Source organism: Malania oleifera, chromosome 11 (assembly GCF_029873635.1).
Source record: "Malania oleifera isolate guangnan ecotype guangnan chromosome 11, ASM2987363v1, whole genome shotgun sequence".
In the NCBI taxonomy this organism is placed as follows: domain Eukaryota; kingdom Viridiplantae; phylum Streptophyta; class Magnoliopsida; order Santalales; family Ximeniaceae; genus Malania; species Malania oleifera.
Genome location: NC_080427.1, coordinates 47771404 through 47787719, shown reverse-complemented (window position 1 = coordinate 47787719; position 16316 = coordinate 47771404). Strand labels below are relative to the sequence as shown.

Genomic DNA, 16316 nt, shown 5'->3' with positions numbered 1-16316 from the left:
CAGGCCTTATATAGCTTCCTATCCCAGAGCAAAATCGTCGATGGTTTTCTTAGGCTCCCAGAAAACCATCGCCGATTTTGTCTTTAATTAAACCGGTTTTCACTATTTACCCTTAACCTAACCGCGATAAAAATATAATTGTCGACAGTTTTCTTAACACTCTTGAAAACCGTCGTCGGTTTTATTCTCACCAAACCATTTTTCTATTTTTTTCTATTTTTTTATCATCTCTATTTTTCGGATTTGTACAATCTATTTTTGAGAATAAATGATTCAACGGTTAAATTGTTACTAACTAACAAGCAGAATTTCGATAATACTATGTCATCTGAAATCGTAACAAAGTATTATTTTGTTTATCTGAAATCGTAATAAAGTATTATTATTCATTTCAAGATTCCTTTATCAAACCACCGCTCTCGAATCATCGGAATTTTTTACAACTTAATTAGTTAATCAATTAATTACCATTTTTAACAAATTCAACAAGCAATTACAAATTAACAATAATATCATCTCAACCGTCCGTTGTTGTGTGCCTACGTATATTTTGTGTGGGCCCTGCATTCAAACAAGATTCGGGTAATACCATCACGGTAAAGTGTAAAAAATCACAGTGATGACACGTGGGGACACATCTTCAAGATCTCTCCGCCCAACAGACGCCGCCGTGTTTCTGCAGAACTGCAAATCAACCGCCGTCTCCGGCGGCCGGTTAAATCTGACGTGGGCCCATTGAGTGGGCCCACAGAAGAATCAGCAATGCATCGAATGCTTCATCACACCCACCATGGCCCACACGGCCCCATACTCAGAAATCTCAAATCTCTTCAGTCCTCAGCTCCGGCAGAGACTGCAAAGCCCATCACAGCTCTCCATAACCCGATTATCCAGAATTAAAGACCCGATTGGGCCCCACCCAAGAAGAAAACGACGCCGTTTCCCACCCGGTGCCGATCTATAAAGCCCGACCGAGCCCCCATTCTCCCCCACCTCAGTTCAAAACCTCAACCCGAGACGCAGGAGGAATGGGTCTGTTCGGCTTTCCGGGTCGGGTCGTCCTCGGCATCCTGATCCTCCTGGCGGCCTCAGCCGGAAGCGGATCATGCCGCCGGTCACCGGGCGAGGACCTGCTCCTTGCGGCGGCTCCGGCGGGAAGGGGGATTTGTGCCACCGCGGTGAGAGTTCACGGGTACAAATGCCAGGAGTTCGAAGTAAGTGCTTATGGGAAGTGCTTATGTGGGGCGTGTTTGGATCAGTGCTTAATGATAATTAATTAATAAATCTATTAAGTTCTATTCATGTGGGTTTTTTGTTTCTTTGTTTTTTTGAAGGTGAAGACAGAGGATGGGTACATACTGAGTTTGCAGAGGATCCCAGAAGGGCTTTCTGGAAATGGAGGGAGTGGGGATAAGCAGAAGCCACCAGTGCTTATACAGCATGGCGTGCTTGTGGTAAGTGCTTTTCTGCACAGTGAACTGACTTTAGCATTAATGGGCTTTGTGCATGTGACCTTGCGGCTTCTGGGTGTTGTTTGGATTTTGAGTTACATTAAAACAATAGAAAGGACAAAACAGAGTACTCTGTGCGTGTGCCCAAAAGCGCTTTTGGGTTTTGGCTGCCGTTTTTTAATTAATTGATTTTTGTTAGGATTCAAAAAGGCCCAAACGTAAGTTGCTTTGGGAGTGGTCTAATTCTAGGTCACATGCATTTTCTTGTTATTCTTTAGGTTTTGTTTCCATCATAAAAATGAATTGATATTATTTTGACTTTTTGACTTTTTTTTGTTTTTGTTAATTATTTGTTTTTACTGATAATTTTTTTAAAAAAAACTAAATTTTATGATTTTTAGTTTGACAATATCTTGTTTTAGTGCTTTAAATACAAAAAAAAATTAAATTTAAATTAATATAAAATGACCTTGATGGGAAAAAATATGGTTTTATATTCTATTTTTCAGTTTTCCTAATTATAAAATATCATTTTTATTTTTAGATTTTAAAATAACTATATAAAAAAATACAATTTTAATATTTCTTTTCATGTTAGAATATTGAAAAGTAATACAATATTTTCACAATTCTTGAAGGAACTTTTTAAAATTAAATTATTATAGTTTCAAAGGTAATAGTCTCGAATACTATTACCCATTAAAATCCACCCCATTAATCGTTCTTGACCCGCTCGATTAGGGCCTACTTAGTGCAACCTAAAATTTGAGTTGTGATGAGGGATAATCACATAGATGATGCTAAGTAAATGTAAAGATACTAAAAGCCCAAAACAGAGGAGCCTTTCTTTAAAGAGAAGGTTGAATGAAAGCTCACCTAAAACTAAAAGTGCTAAAAAAAAAAGCACAATATCATTAAGGAGGCATGCCCAAAGAATACAATGTCATGAAGGTACCCAAAAAAGGGACACTAGGCAAAGTCAAGAAAGATAAAAGTCCCAAGATGTTATGAGGAATCCCTTCTTTTGTGTTGCCCAATATTGGGGCATAGTGATTTTTTCAATAATAAAAAATTATTTTTAAAAAAAATAAGTTGATGACCTGAAATTTCAACTTGGGCAAGTTCTTCGGGTCTGTCTAAGCCACACCAAATCAGGGATGAAAATACTACTATCTGCCCATTATGCATTCCTAGTAATTCACCTGACAAATTACTAGTAGGAAATCAAATTTGAGACTTGCGAGTCACTAAAGTCAAACTTCGTCCTCACCACTTAAACAAATCTACCGGAATTTTACTTTTAAATATATATACATATATACATATAAGCATTATGTCTTGCTATTATGAGATGTACAAACCTCACCAGCCCACTCTCCCTCGATCATCAAAGTGATGATCTTCCCACTAGTTCAAAAAGGGAAACCCTTTTTTACTTTTCTTTTATTTTCTATATATATATATAAGCATTATGTCTTGCTATTATGAGATGCACAAACCTCACCAACCCACTCTCAATCGTCAAAGTGATGATCTTCCCACTAGTTCAAAAAGGGAAACCCTTTTTTATTTTTCTTTTATTTTCCTTTTTTTTTTTTTTTCTCTTTAGGCAGTTTTTTAGAAGTTATAAAAAAAATAATAAGTCGGGTCAACGGTTACTCTAAAATTGTAAAATAATTAACTAAGCAGTTTAATATTAGAATATTGATAAAAATATAAAATAAAATTTATAGTGTATCGAAGAATTATTGTGTGTGAATGTTTTTTTATTTTTTATTTTTATTTTTCGGGTAGTGGATGGAATTAAATTTTTTTATTTGGAGAAATAAGGGAAATCACTATTATACAAGGAAAAATATATGGATTTTTAGGAAGGGGTAAGATAAAATACTTTGAATTTTAGGAGGCAAATCAACGTATTATATATAAATATTTTAAGTTAAAAGATATTTAAGTTGTAAAGCTTTAAAGTTGTATGGGACTCCTATTGACACTCCTCCCTCCATTATTGTGTGTGAGCAACATGAGTTGTATGACGAAATACCATTAAGTTATTTGCACGTTTTCTCTTTATCTGCTTTATTTATTTGGATCAATTGCTTTCCTTCATAAAGATCTCTTTATTCTCGAATTGGTTTTGCAATTTGAAACGTCTCAAACTTTTGTTAATTTGTGTTAGTATGGAAATGCTTGAGTTTTGGAAAGAAAAATGTGTTACTTTTACAAAATTGAATAAAACACCCCTCCAAAAATAATAAGCTTTGATAAAAGAATAAGACATTTAATAAAATATGAAAAAAAACCTTGCATCATATATCCTATCATTTCCTATCTCCTAGAACAGGTCCTCGTCAATTATAAAAGGTTGAGGATTTACATGACTTGACGTAATTTTGAAGCTACTTCAAATTTTACTCTGTTTGTCATTTAATTACGCTTGATGAAATCAAGTTATATGAGTAGTTTGATAAGCAAGTCCAAATTTCGTAATATAATCATGAGTATAATCAAATTAAACTAAATTATTTTATATTTTTATATTAGGTTATTTATTTTCTAGATAATATATTTTCATTGTATAAAATAAATATTTCATTTTTTAGATCTTCTATTTTTCATATTATACATAAAAAAATTTATGATAGCTTGGATTTAATTGAATTAATCTTAAATATTTAAAATTTACAAGTAACTTTTATTAAAATTTTAATTTAAATTAATTTTTAATTAAATAAATCAAATTCAAGTATTCTACTATATCCACTTGATTCAAGATGGTGCCAAGTCCAATATTTGACTAGGTGCAGGGGCACCACACTATTTTTGTTTTAATAATTATAAAATTAATAAAAAAAAACATTCATATTTTTCTAAAAAAATTGAAAAAAAAAAAAAAGGTCATTAAAAAAATTATTTAAGTAATTTTAGATTGTCATATACTATAGGTTTGTGTTTGTAACACTAAAACTTGAGTTTAAAAATATAATAACAAGGTAAAATGATTATAGCTAATTTCTATCTTTTATTATAACATTTTAAATTTTTTTTGTTAATTACAATAATGAATTTTTTTTATATTTTTTATTTCTATTGATATTTTGACGAATTTTGAAAAATTAAATTTTATGATTTTTAGTTGCGACAATATCTTGCTTCAATACTTTAAAATTCAAATTTGACATTTGTATATTGAAAGATTGTTTTATAAAAAAAAAAAAACAAATTAAATTAAAATTAATACAAAACAACTTAATGAAGTTAAAATACAATTAAAATAAAAATATTTATATTTTTATAAAAAAATTTAAAAAAGAATAATGGGTTATTAAAAAAAATCATTTTAATCATTTTCAATTGTAGGTTTGTGTTTGTAACACTAAAACTCGAGTTTAAAAATATAAGAACAAAATAAAATAATTACAGTTAGTTTTTATTTTTATCTTTTATTATAACGTTTTATATTTTTTTTTTGTTTTTTAGTTATGATCATGTATTTGTTTGTATTTTTATTTACTTTTTTGTTCCATTGATGATTTTGGAAAAAATTTAAAATTAAATTTCATATTTTTCAGTCATGACAATATCTTGTTTTAGTAGTTTAATATTTAGAGTTGAGCTTTATGTATTGAATTATTCATGTTATTCAAAAAAACACTTTAAGTTTAAATTAATATAGAATTACCTAATAAATTCTAAATATGTTGTGAAAATAACGTCTCTTCCAATAATGTACAGCGGAATAAACATTGTAAAGAATCAAACAATATTATATGCAACAATCTCAATGGTGAAATACAAAATATATCCACAACCACAGTAGTATAAAGAAAACAATAATAAAGACAACGACACCAGGAATTACGTGGTTCGGTAAAGCCTACATCCACGGGAGCAATCAGTAAGAGATTTCACTATGAAGATCAAAGATTACACACTGCAATGATCTTCTCTCCTTCTCTCACCCTCTCTCACTCTCTTTTTTATGTCAAAATATGCTCAGAAGAACATATATAACAAGCCCTCAGAGGCTTCCCTTCGAATCCCCAATCATCACACTATTCAAAATTCAAATATTTTCTTGCAGCCCAAAAACACTCGTCGACGAAAACAAGACACTCGTCGATGAGACAGAGAAGACCACTCATTGACTAATCTATCCACTCATCAACAAGTCTTGAAACTTTGAGATTTCTAGCTCTCGATATCTCCTCATCGACAAGCACAGAGTGCTCGTCGACGAGTCTTTGTTGTTGCCCTACACCAAGAACACGTCCATATGTTTTCCTCCCTTTTTTTATAAACCCCCGAAGTATAAGAGCTACACCATAAACAACAATCTCCACCTTGACGATTATATGTCCCTTAGGAGAACTCGAAAAACAAATCTAACTTCTCCACCTTGAACTCGGAACGCTCGGTTGGGACCATCTCCCTTTTAGCATTTGGATACATGCACCAAGTCCAACCAACACCGCTTGAACTTGCCAATAACAGTTTCAACTTCTATCATCAACCCCAATACAGTTGTAGATGTAATACCCGAAGACTTCACCCTAAGTATAGTCTTCAACAAAACTAACAACTGACGATTCACTTTGTTACGTGCTGAAACACCTCATTGCACAATCATGGGGAAACTTTGGCATATCTCAGACATCATAGCCTGTCCTTGAGTACCGTATGGTAGAAATTTCATATTGATTCTCCATAGAACCCCCTTGAGACAGCAAACGAAGTCTCCCTGCAATTCCATCGATAAAGCCACCATGAGATAACACAAATCTCCCTATAGCCTTGTTCACAAAACCACCCTGAGTAATACCAATCTACCTGTAGTTTTGTCCATGCGAATTAGAAAACCAAGACCTATCTTGGCAGTACCCAACACATTCATGTCAAAACCTTTCAATAAAGTTCCCAGCTGATTAGCTTCAGTCAAATATTTTCAGCCAAATAACATGTTATTCACACACAACATATACATGACTTCACAGCATCCTATCACACTCTTCCAAATTGGAAGCTTCACCTACTCACCTAAGTAGTGATGTGATAGTGCACATGATCCCCTAGTTGTAGATGTAATACCCCAAGGCTTCACCCTAGGATTCCAATAAGACCTTCCCACAACAGTAAATTCAAAAGTTCCTGTAAGTCTTATATCACCAAAACCCCCTGTATAGTCTTCAACAAAACTAACAACTGACGGTTCACTCTGTTGCATGTTGAAACATCTCATTGCACAATTATGGGGAACCTTTGACATATCTCGTACATCATAGCCCGTCCTTGGGTACCGTACGGTAGACATTCCATATTGATTCTCCATAGAACCCCCTTGAGACAGCAAACAAAGTCTCCCTGCGGTTCTATCCATAAAGCCACCAAGAGATAACACCAATCTCCCTGTAGCCCTATTCACAAAACCACTTTGAGATAATACCAATCTCTCTACAGTTTTGTCCATGTGAATCAACAAACCAACACCTATCTTGGTCGTACCCAAGATATTCATATCAAAACCTTTCAACAGAGTTCCCAACTGATTAGCCTCAGTCAAAGCTTTTCCAGCCAAATAACATATTATTTACACACAACATATACCTCACTTCACGACATCCTATCACCATCTTCCAAACATCACTTCACGACATCTTATCACCCTCTTCCAAACTGGAAGCTTCCCCAACTCACCTAAGTAGTGATTTGATAGTGCATATGAGCCCACCGTGATCTTGCTGGTCTCCCAAGATGAAAAACTCCCTGCAATATGAACTGTGCCATCTCTACCCTGAGTTTGTTGCTCCACTTGCATCACATGCCCATTCATACTGTGATACTATTTACCTGAGATAGAACTCCCCGCATTTCTGCCCTGAGTCTCTAACTCCACCTGAATAACATGATTGCTGCTACTGTAGTTTTTTGGGATTTGTTTCTATTTCTTTACCTGAGTCCGTTGCCCTATGACTCTATCACCAAAAGTCATGTCATCGATCATCCTTTTGTTTGTCATAGGATCACCCAACTTGCACCTACCTTTCTTATACCCCATAAAAGTTTACTATTTAGACATAACACCAAACTTAGATCCTTCATCACTAGAATATTGCACCACTTGACATCCACTCACAACTGAATAGTCTACCGCAAAATCTACCCACAATTCACCTGCAACTTTCTCATCTAGCGATACCTTTGGCGATCGGTCACATGAGAAATGCGTCATACTCACTAACTTCACCAAGAACTACCCTACAAGCCCTGCATATAACCTACCATGCTCATAAAACTTCTTGAACGAAACCAGCGTACTCAACCCCAATATTTGACTTGAGAATCTCTTTTTCGGTCTAGTTCTCCACCTCAGCCACTGCATGAAGTACACCAAGACTCTTTGTGATAAACACACGAATACATTTGTGATATACTCACTAATGTTACATGGATCTATGTCATTGTGGACCCATGTCATATGGCCTGATTCTTAAAAGTTAAGATAATTAAGTATAGAGGTTTAAAGTTACAGGGGCTATTGTCTTGTTTACACTCCTCTCTCTATCGTTGTGCATGATCGAGTAACATGAAAGAAGGGTTGTGTGACGAAATATCGTTAAGTTATCCGAACGTTTTGCTTTGTTTTATTGGGTCAAGATTGCTTCTTTTGTAAAGTTACTTTTGTAATTCAGAATGTTTCAAACCATTGTTGATTTATATCAGAAGTTTCAACTTTAATTTTTGAAAAATAATAATAAAATGTTCGAATCTCAGCAAGAAAAATATGTTGCTTTAACAAAATCCAATGACCCCAAAAAATATGCACAAAATATATCCCGAAAGATGAAATAGAAAACATATATATATATATATATATATATATATATATATTATAGCTAATAGAAAGGTAGGATCAAAGAGTAGAACATTTAATAGAATATAAAAAAATAATCTTATTTCATAGTTCAATCATTTCTCTATCTCCCATTTTTCGTAGGGCGGGTGAACAAACACTTCAATTATAAAACTTGAGATTCTCATGGTTTGGTGTAACTTTGGAGCTATTTAAACTTTATTTAATTTGTCATTCTACTCAATTCGATTTTGTTTAAATTTAGATTTTTGAATAGTTTGATTAGTTAATTTCAAATTTCCTAATTATATTCATGATTATAGCCAAACTTAACTTTTTTAAATTTTTATCGTTTTATTATTTCTATATTTTTGTATTATATTTTATTTTGTAGTATTTTTAAAATATATATATATAAAAAATAGTCATATTTTATACTCATATTGTATCAAATATTTTCAGTAAATTAAAGTTTATTGAGTTAAGCTTAATTTTTTAAAATTTAAAGTAACTTTTTATTTATTAATTGTAAATTAAATAAATTTTAGCTACAAAAATTAAAATTGAGTGTTCTATGATATCCACTCAACTCGAGATGGTATCAAGTTCAATATTTGACAATATGCACGGACAACCTGTTATTTTTATTTTAATAATTATAAAATTAATTAATTTAAAATTACATTTTAAATGAATAAATTAATTATTAAGTGTTTTAATGTAGCAACTCGACTTGATGTTATCATTTGTTTTTTTTTTTCTTCTAATAAGATGAAAGCAATCATAACTAAAAACTTAAAATTCAAATTTCAAGGAAAGTTTAAATAGATTATTACGGTCTATGCGGGTAATTTAATTTTATTATTAAATCTTAAATAATAATAATAAAATTGCAGGATGGGATGACGTGGTTTCTAAATTCGCCTGATAAAAGTCTACCGTTCATTTTGGCGGAAAACGGGTTCGATGTGTGGATAGCAAATGCCCGGGGCACCAACCAAAGCAAAGGCCATGCATCCCTCAGCTCGTCCGACCCGGTTCGTTTTCAATATAAAAAAAATAAAATTTTAATAATGGAAAATGATTTTTCTTGAATTATAAAAAAAGTTCTTAATGTAATGTTTGGGAATGTTAATTAATAATTATATGAATTTGATCAAATTTTAATATAAAGGTTTGTGAGATTTAATATGGATATGATTGCAGGAGTATTGGAATTGGTCATGGGAGGAGTTGGCCGCCTATGATCTACCAGCTAACCTTGATTTTGTGTTCAGCCAAACAGGTCAGAAGAGTCATTATGTGGGTCACTCACTGGTGAGCACTTCCCTCCTAGCCCTTTTGTTAAGCTATTTCCTCTTTTGGTTTCAAAAATTCCCAATTTTTATTAATGAAAATGGTGAAGATTTCAACTTATTTAATTTGTTCAAGATTCTATTTTGATTAATAATTTTGTGAGGAAAAAAATTAAATAAATTAACCTCTCATTGTGTTATTTTAATTTTAAATTACAACCTATTATTGAAAATAAAATTCAAATTTGATTCAAAATAAAGACTTAAAGAGTAGCGGCCTATAAACCACAATTTTTCGTTGATTTTTGCACGAAAATGTTAAGAATCCATATCATGTCTTGAAATAGGAATCCCAAATCATGTGTTTTAAATGATATTCCAACAAGACAAAAAATTATGGGTCCCATGTCATTATCGGTACTATCATAATATGTCCAATCTAGATGCACTCATAACATTGATTCGATACAATGGTCATATTTTTTTTCTCATTTTACTTTGCCTCATTTGAAATTCAAAAAATATTAGAAAAATGAAAAAATAAAAAACACATCAAGAAATTCATATTTTCTTGTTTGGTTATGGACGAAAGTAAGAATGAAGATGAAAAATATATCAATCTCACGAATAAAAATTTGATTTTTTACATCATTAATATTTAGTTTTTATTAATTTTAAATCATATAAAAATATTTTTTATATTTTTAATACAATTTAATATAGAAGGAAAATATAATGTAAAATGAGTTTTCTCCTTATTATTCTCTCATTTCCTTTCATTTTCTCAAGTAAAATCATTGATCCAAACAAACCATTAGTGTTTGTTTAGATCAAGAATTTTAGTCGGGGAAATAAAATAAAAGGAAGATGAGAAGGACACTCATTTAGTCATTTTCCATTGTGTTTTCTCTATATATCAAATACTATTACAAATGAAAAGTGTTGCGGAATAAAAATGTTGAATGACCTCCGATGAACTCTCCGATTCAGATCACTTAAAAAGGACGAAAAAAGAGTGGCTTAGAGGACCCGGGTGTGCTCTCTGGGAGATCTCTCAAGTTGTTCTAATATAATTGAAAATTAAGAAAGCAAATAATAGTTTTCAATTAACCCCATTTGAATTTATGAATTAATGAAATTGTGGATCTAAAAAGGGTGGGAGGTGTTTGGCTGCAGGGAACATTGGTGGCACTGGTGGCCTTATCAGAGGGAAAACTGTTGGACAGAATGAGATCAGCTGCTCTGTTGAGTCCTATTGCTTATCTGAGCCACATGTCCACTCCCCTTCTTGTCCTTGCTGCTAAATCTTTTGTTGGCGAGGTATGCATAATCAAGGATTTTTCTTGAGAAAATAAAGCAAAGAAAAAGAAGGAGAAAATTTATTTTCTATTGTATTTTTCTTTTTATGTTAAATTATATTTAAAATAAAAATTTATTTTAATATGACTAAAAATTAAGAAAAACTAAATATTAATGGTGTGTAAAATCAAAATTTTGTGTATAAATTTATTTTTTATTTTGATAACCAAACACAACAGTGCAAATTCCTTCATATTTTTCTTTTTTTTCCTCGGTGTTTTCTCAATTCCAAATGGCACCCAAATGTCATTTAAAATGAAAAATTATTCTAATATGATTTAAAATTAAGAAAAATCAAATGGTAAGGATGCATAAAATTTAAATTTTGTTCATTAATTTTGTATCTTTTTTTATTATCTTTCTCACTTTTCTTAATAACCAAACGTGAAAAGGTAGAATCCTTTCTATTTTCCTTTATTTTCTTCAATATATTTTAAGTTCCATATCGACCGTTAATGTTGAATTAGTATATTTTTTATTTTTATTTTTACTTTTCTTGACAACCAAACATGAAAATGACAATTCTTCAATATTTTCTTTTCTTTTTCTTAATATTTTTCAAATTCTTGACGGGTCTAGGAGTTCAGGTACTAATATGATATTTCTTAATTTGTGAATTTTAAATTTTACGGCACAAAAACTACTATCTATAAGTCTTTTAGTACGATACGAACATAGCAAAGATAACGACGATGATGGTAATTTTAAATTTTTGCCTGCAGATCACTGAAATATTTGGTCATGCAGAGTTCAATCTAAAAGGGTAAAGCTCAAACTTTCATAATATTTTCCCTCTTTATCTCATCTCATTCTCTCTTATATAATTGTACATTTATTTCACTCACACACACACACACAAACAACTAGTTAATTAATTTTAGTTAAGTCAAAAAAAAAAATTGAACCGAAACAGATTGGTCAACCAAACCATTCATTTTAAAAATTATATTTTTTTACATGCTTAGGAACTATTTAAAAAAAAAAAAACTATAAAACTATAACATGTTTTTAAGTAACATATGTTTAAAAAATTTATACGATATTAAACAGGAAAATTTTTAAAATGAATCAAAACCAAGTCATAAGAAAATGATAAACCGGTTTAAATTTTCTATTCGATTTGGTTTAGTCTCTAGGTTCAGATTAGCTTTGTCCACCTTTACTTATTCCCTCTTATAATATTAAAACTCAAAATCTCCAAATATAAAAAAGTCAACTTCTAAAAACTCGAATGTTGCTTCGAGGATTATCATTATTTTTATATTTGATTATTTAATGAATTATTAATTCTTTTTGGCTGTAACAAACAGGCAGGATGCAACTGACTTTCTCAAGTCTCTGTGCCAAAACAATGGGATAGACTGCTATGACTTGCTAACTGCGCTCACAGGTATTAATTAATATGTTAAAACTAAATTATAAATGATAATTCTAATGTTTGAGGGAAAATATTTATTAAAAAAAATTATTTTTAATTTTAAAATTTCATAAAATCTACCTCATTAAACAACTCTTAAGTTTCACGCATGTGCAAGTGACAGACATATTAGTAGACCCCACACCCAGACAGTCTTAGGTGTGTGGTTTGCATTCTCTGTCCATCCGGACGCATCTCAGAATGAAAAATGAAAATTATTTTTTACAATTAAACAAATGCTTCATTTTACACCTCTATAATGCAAATCTCGAGAAACTAAAAAATAAGGTTTTTTTTTTAATAATTGTTTAAAGTAATAAAAAATATTTTTCACAACTAAATAGGCCTTAAACAACTTGAGATGTGCACCGAACAAACATACAAGTGAGCCCCATACTCATATGGTCTTAGATATGAATCTCACTCTCTATCTATTAATGACATATCTCGAATACATTCTGATTTATATCAGCAGTGCAATATGACGTGGGCTCGTATCTCATAGAGCCCACGTCATTGCACCTGCTGGTGCTCTATCACTTGGACCCATGTTATCACGAGCTTATGTTAGTAAGCATTTTTTTCGAGATATATACCTTTTAAGTTAGTGAGTTTGATGGTACTAATAGCATAAATGATAGTACCAAGTAACATAGGGAGTACTTAAGTTATGGTAGTACAAGGTAGTGCAATTTCATGGGTTACTTTAAAATGGTGTTTAAAGGGAAGAATTGCTGTCTCAACTCATCCACTGTGGATCTCTTCCTCAACTATGAACCTCAAGCTACATCCACCAAGAACTTGGTTCATTTATCTCAAAGTAAGTTTCCTTCACTCCCTCCTCTTGTAATTGCATTTTTAGTTTTTTTTTTATATGACTTTGAATTTTAGTATTATAATTTGGTAACAATTGGTTTAAATTCAAGAGGTCCTAAACTTTACAAAAAAAATTCATTTGGGTATTAAAAAAAGAAGGCCCTAAGAAATTGTTTTCTCGCAAGATTAAAAATTAGGGCTTAGACCCGTCTCTCATGGAATCACTTAACGGGTAGGGCTTAACAAGATAATGATCTGGAAGATATGAAATAATTCATCTGTACATTAAACGAGGTAAAATATACAATGAGTCATTAAACCAAAGTTTGATTTTACATATCATTCACATTTAAAAAAAAATAAAAATCAGAACATAATATAAGGAAAAATTACAAAAAAAAAAAAATTTCCTTCTCTTTTTTCCCCTTTTTTTAAATAAACAAGATCTTTAATTTAAACTGAATTGAAAAAAAAAATATATATATATATATATATATAAAAATCTTGCATGAACCTGCGATACAGAAACTACAGGCTTCTAGCTTTGAAACAAATTCAATCCGAAGTTAAGATCATGTTTGGTTATTCATTCAAGAGAATGCAATAACGTAACCTTAATTTTAATATTTTAACATTTGTATCAGAATTTTTTTATAAAAAAAAATATTATTTCAAGAAACTTTTCTGAAATCTTAATATAAATTTCAAAAATAAAAATTAAAGAACTAAACTCGAGCTTGGGAGGTTAGAATTCAAACTTCAAATTTTGATAAAAATACAACAAAAAAATTTATATTAAATTAATTCAAATGCACAAAAATACAAATAATTTTTTAATGCTTTTTTAAAAAAATTAAAAAAAGAAACTATTTTTACGATATTACCCCCATGAATCCGCAGTTTACAGGTACAAGGAGGTGGCGAAATACGACTACGTGAACGTCCTGACCAACATGGAACACTACGGCAGCCCGCGGCCGCCGGCGTACGACCTGTCGAACATTCCGGTGGACTTCCCCCTGTTCCTCAGCTACGGCGGCCGGGACACCCTCTCCGACGTGCCGGACGTCCAGCACCTCCTCGACGTCTTGAAGTCTCACGACGAAGACAAGTACAGCGTCCAGTTCATCGAGAACTACGCTCACGCAGATTTCATCATGGGAATTTCCGCCAAGGACATCGTCTACAATCCGATCATTTCATTTTTCAATCGAAATTGATTCGTCTAGATCGATCGAGCACCGCCTCTTCACAGAAATTATATATGTCTCTATAGATGTGTTGATCTGTCATTCTTTGAGTATATATAAATATTTAAGTATTTTGATGAATAAGAAATAATATTTTCGATTTATTGGAAATTTTGGATGCGCATCCATATCGTACTTTTGGGTTTTTTTTTTTTTTTTTGTATTTTTAAATATAATTGCATATAATTATGAATATTGATTGAATATTTGAATGGCTAGTGTAGCAAATGGCTAATAAACTAACCTACCACCGAACGTTCTTCCAAATGAGGAAGGTACCAATTTGGGACACCCGGTAGGGATGATTAGGGCTGACTATTTGACTTTCTTTTGGTACCGAGTTTAATTAAAAGGTAACTTTAAAGTCTAAGTAGTTGAATTAAAAACCAACTTAAATTACGAATTATCATTCATAATTGCTTAAAATGGTAGCGACCCTAATGCTTACATCAAGGGTTGATTACCAAGAAAATGTGAAGTTAACACTGAACAGGCAGTCTGAATCAGAAAGCAGCTAATCTTATCAGGTAATTATTATTGATTAATGATCAGACAAGCCACCGCAACTCTGTTCCTGACAGGTTTCTGCGAATACAAAACACAGGGGAAGTCTCTATAGACGACACAATACAAGACAGTAAAATAAAATACAATGGCTTAGTTTCAAAGGCAAGCTTCCGAAACCTTTAAACCAACCAAGCTTAGATCATTGCTTTGCGGCCAATGCATCTAAAAACAGAGCATGCATCGACCCTTCTCTCACCAATTCCTACTTTACAGAATTAAAGTACATCTAGTTTAAAATATAGACTTCAGATCTCACTGCACGTATGTGTGTATATATACATATTTAGCTTGCCAGGATTGATCATTGGGTATCATAGAATTGAATTGAGGGGAAATTAGAGATCTAGAGACAGAAGAAATTAAAATGGAGGGATTGAAGTTGAAGCAGCGGTCAGTTGTGTTAATGGCAGTGCTGGTTTGTGTTGGCTTGGTCACGGAAGAAGCCATGGCTGCTCAGTATGAAGTGGTGTGGGATCAATCCACAGACTACAATGCTTGGGCTTCTGGGAAATCATTCAAGGTTGGAGATCAAATTGGTATGTATCAATATGTATATTTTTATCTGTATGTTTCAGATTTTGTATATGCATCTGGCCATGCATATTGCTCATAATGGTTGATGGCGCAGTGTTCAAGTACTCACCGGGACTGCACAGCGTGGTGGAACTCGCCGACGAGACCGCGTACAAGAAGTGCGACATCGGCAGCCCCCTGACCTCCATGAACGCCGGCAACGACGCCGTCAAACTCTCAAAGTCCGGCGACCACTACTTCGCCTGCGGCACCCCCGGCCACTGCGGCCAGGGCATGAAACTCAAAATCACCACAGCCTCCGCGGACTCTTCCCCCAAATCTTCCTCCAAGTCACCGTCTTCCACCTCCGCTTCCAATTCCTCGCCGGCCGCTGCTTCTTCTGCCTTCGCCGTCTTCCCTTCCTCTACCGCGGTTCTGATGGTTGTGGTATCTGCGATCTGCCTCGTTTTTCTGCCTTGAGATCAGATTGGGGAAGAATAAGATTTTTTTTTAATTCTTTTTTTTTTTAAGAAAAAAATAATAAGAATAAATTAGTATGGTGTTAGTGGCTGAATTTTTTAAAATACTTTTTTGTTGGGTTGTTTAATTAATTAAAGGATTAATTAATTATGGTGATTATGATGGGGTTTGTTTGTACTTTGAAATTTCTATGTGATTATATTTTATGATTTTATGATTATATTTTATGATTCGGATAATTTTTCATATTCTAATTTTGTATTTTTATTTGTTTTTTTTTTTGGGTAGCCCTTAAAATAGTCTTAAATTATGCAATTT

General features: G+C 32.4%; 2 protein-coding genes across 2 annotated transcripts; both read left to right on the top strand.

Annotated features, from left to right (window-relative positions):
* Window positions 1-675: 675 nt before the first annotated feature.
* On the top strand, window positions 676-14549 carry LOC131168270 (triacylglycerol lipase 2-like). Its single transcript, XM_058127575.1, has 9 exons — window positions 676-1214; window positions 1335-1454; window positions 9198-9338; window positions 9508-9618; window positions 10773-10916; window positions 11678-11718; window positions 12266-12345; window positions 13097-13192; window positions 14089-14549. Exons 1-9 carry the CDS (start codon window positions 1029-1031, stop codon window positions 14406-14408), a joined length of 1239 nt encoding a protein of 412 aa, XP_057983558.1. The 5' UTR covers window positions 676-1028; the 3' UTR covers window positions 14409-14549.
* A 453-nt stretch (window positions 14550-15002) lies between these two features.
* LOC131168269 (mavicyanin) lies at window positions 15003-16237 on the top strand. The gene is made up of 2 exons (XM_058127574.1): window positions 15003-15541; window positions 15634-16237. Exons 1-2 carry the CDS (start codon window positions 15370-15372, stop codon window positions 15996-15998), a joined length of 537 nt encoding a protein of 178 aa, XP_057983557.1. The 5' UTR covers window positions 15003-15369; the 3' UTR covers window positions 15999-16237.
* The last annotated feature ends 79 nt before the right edge of the window (window positions 16238-16316 follow it).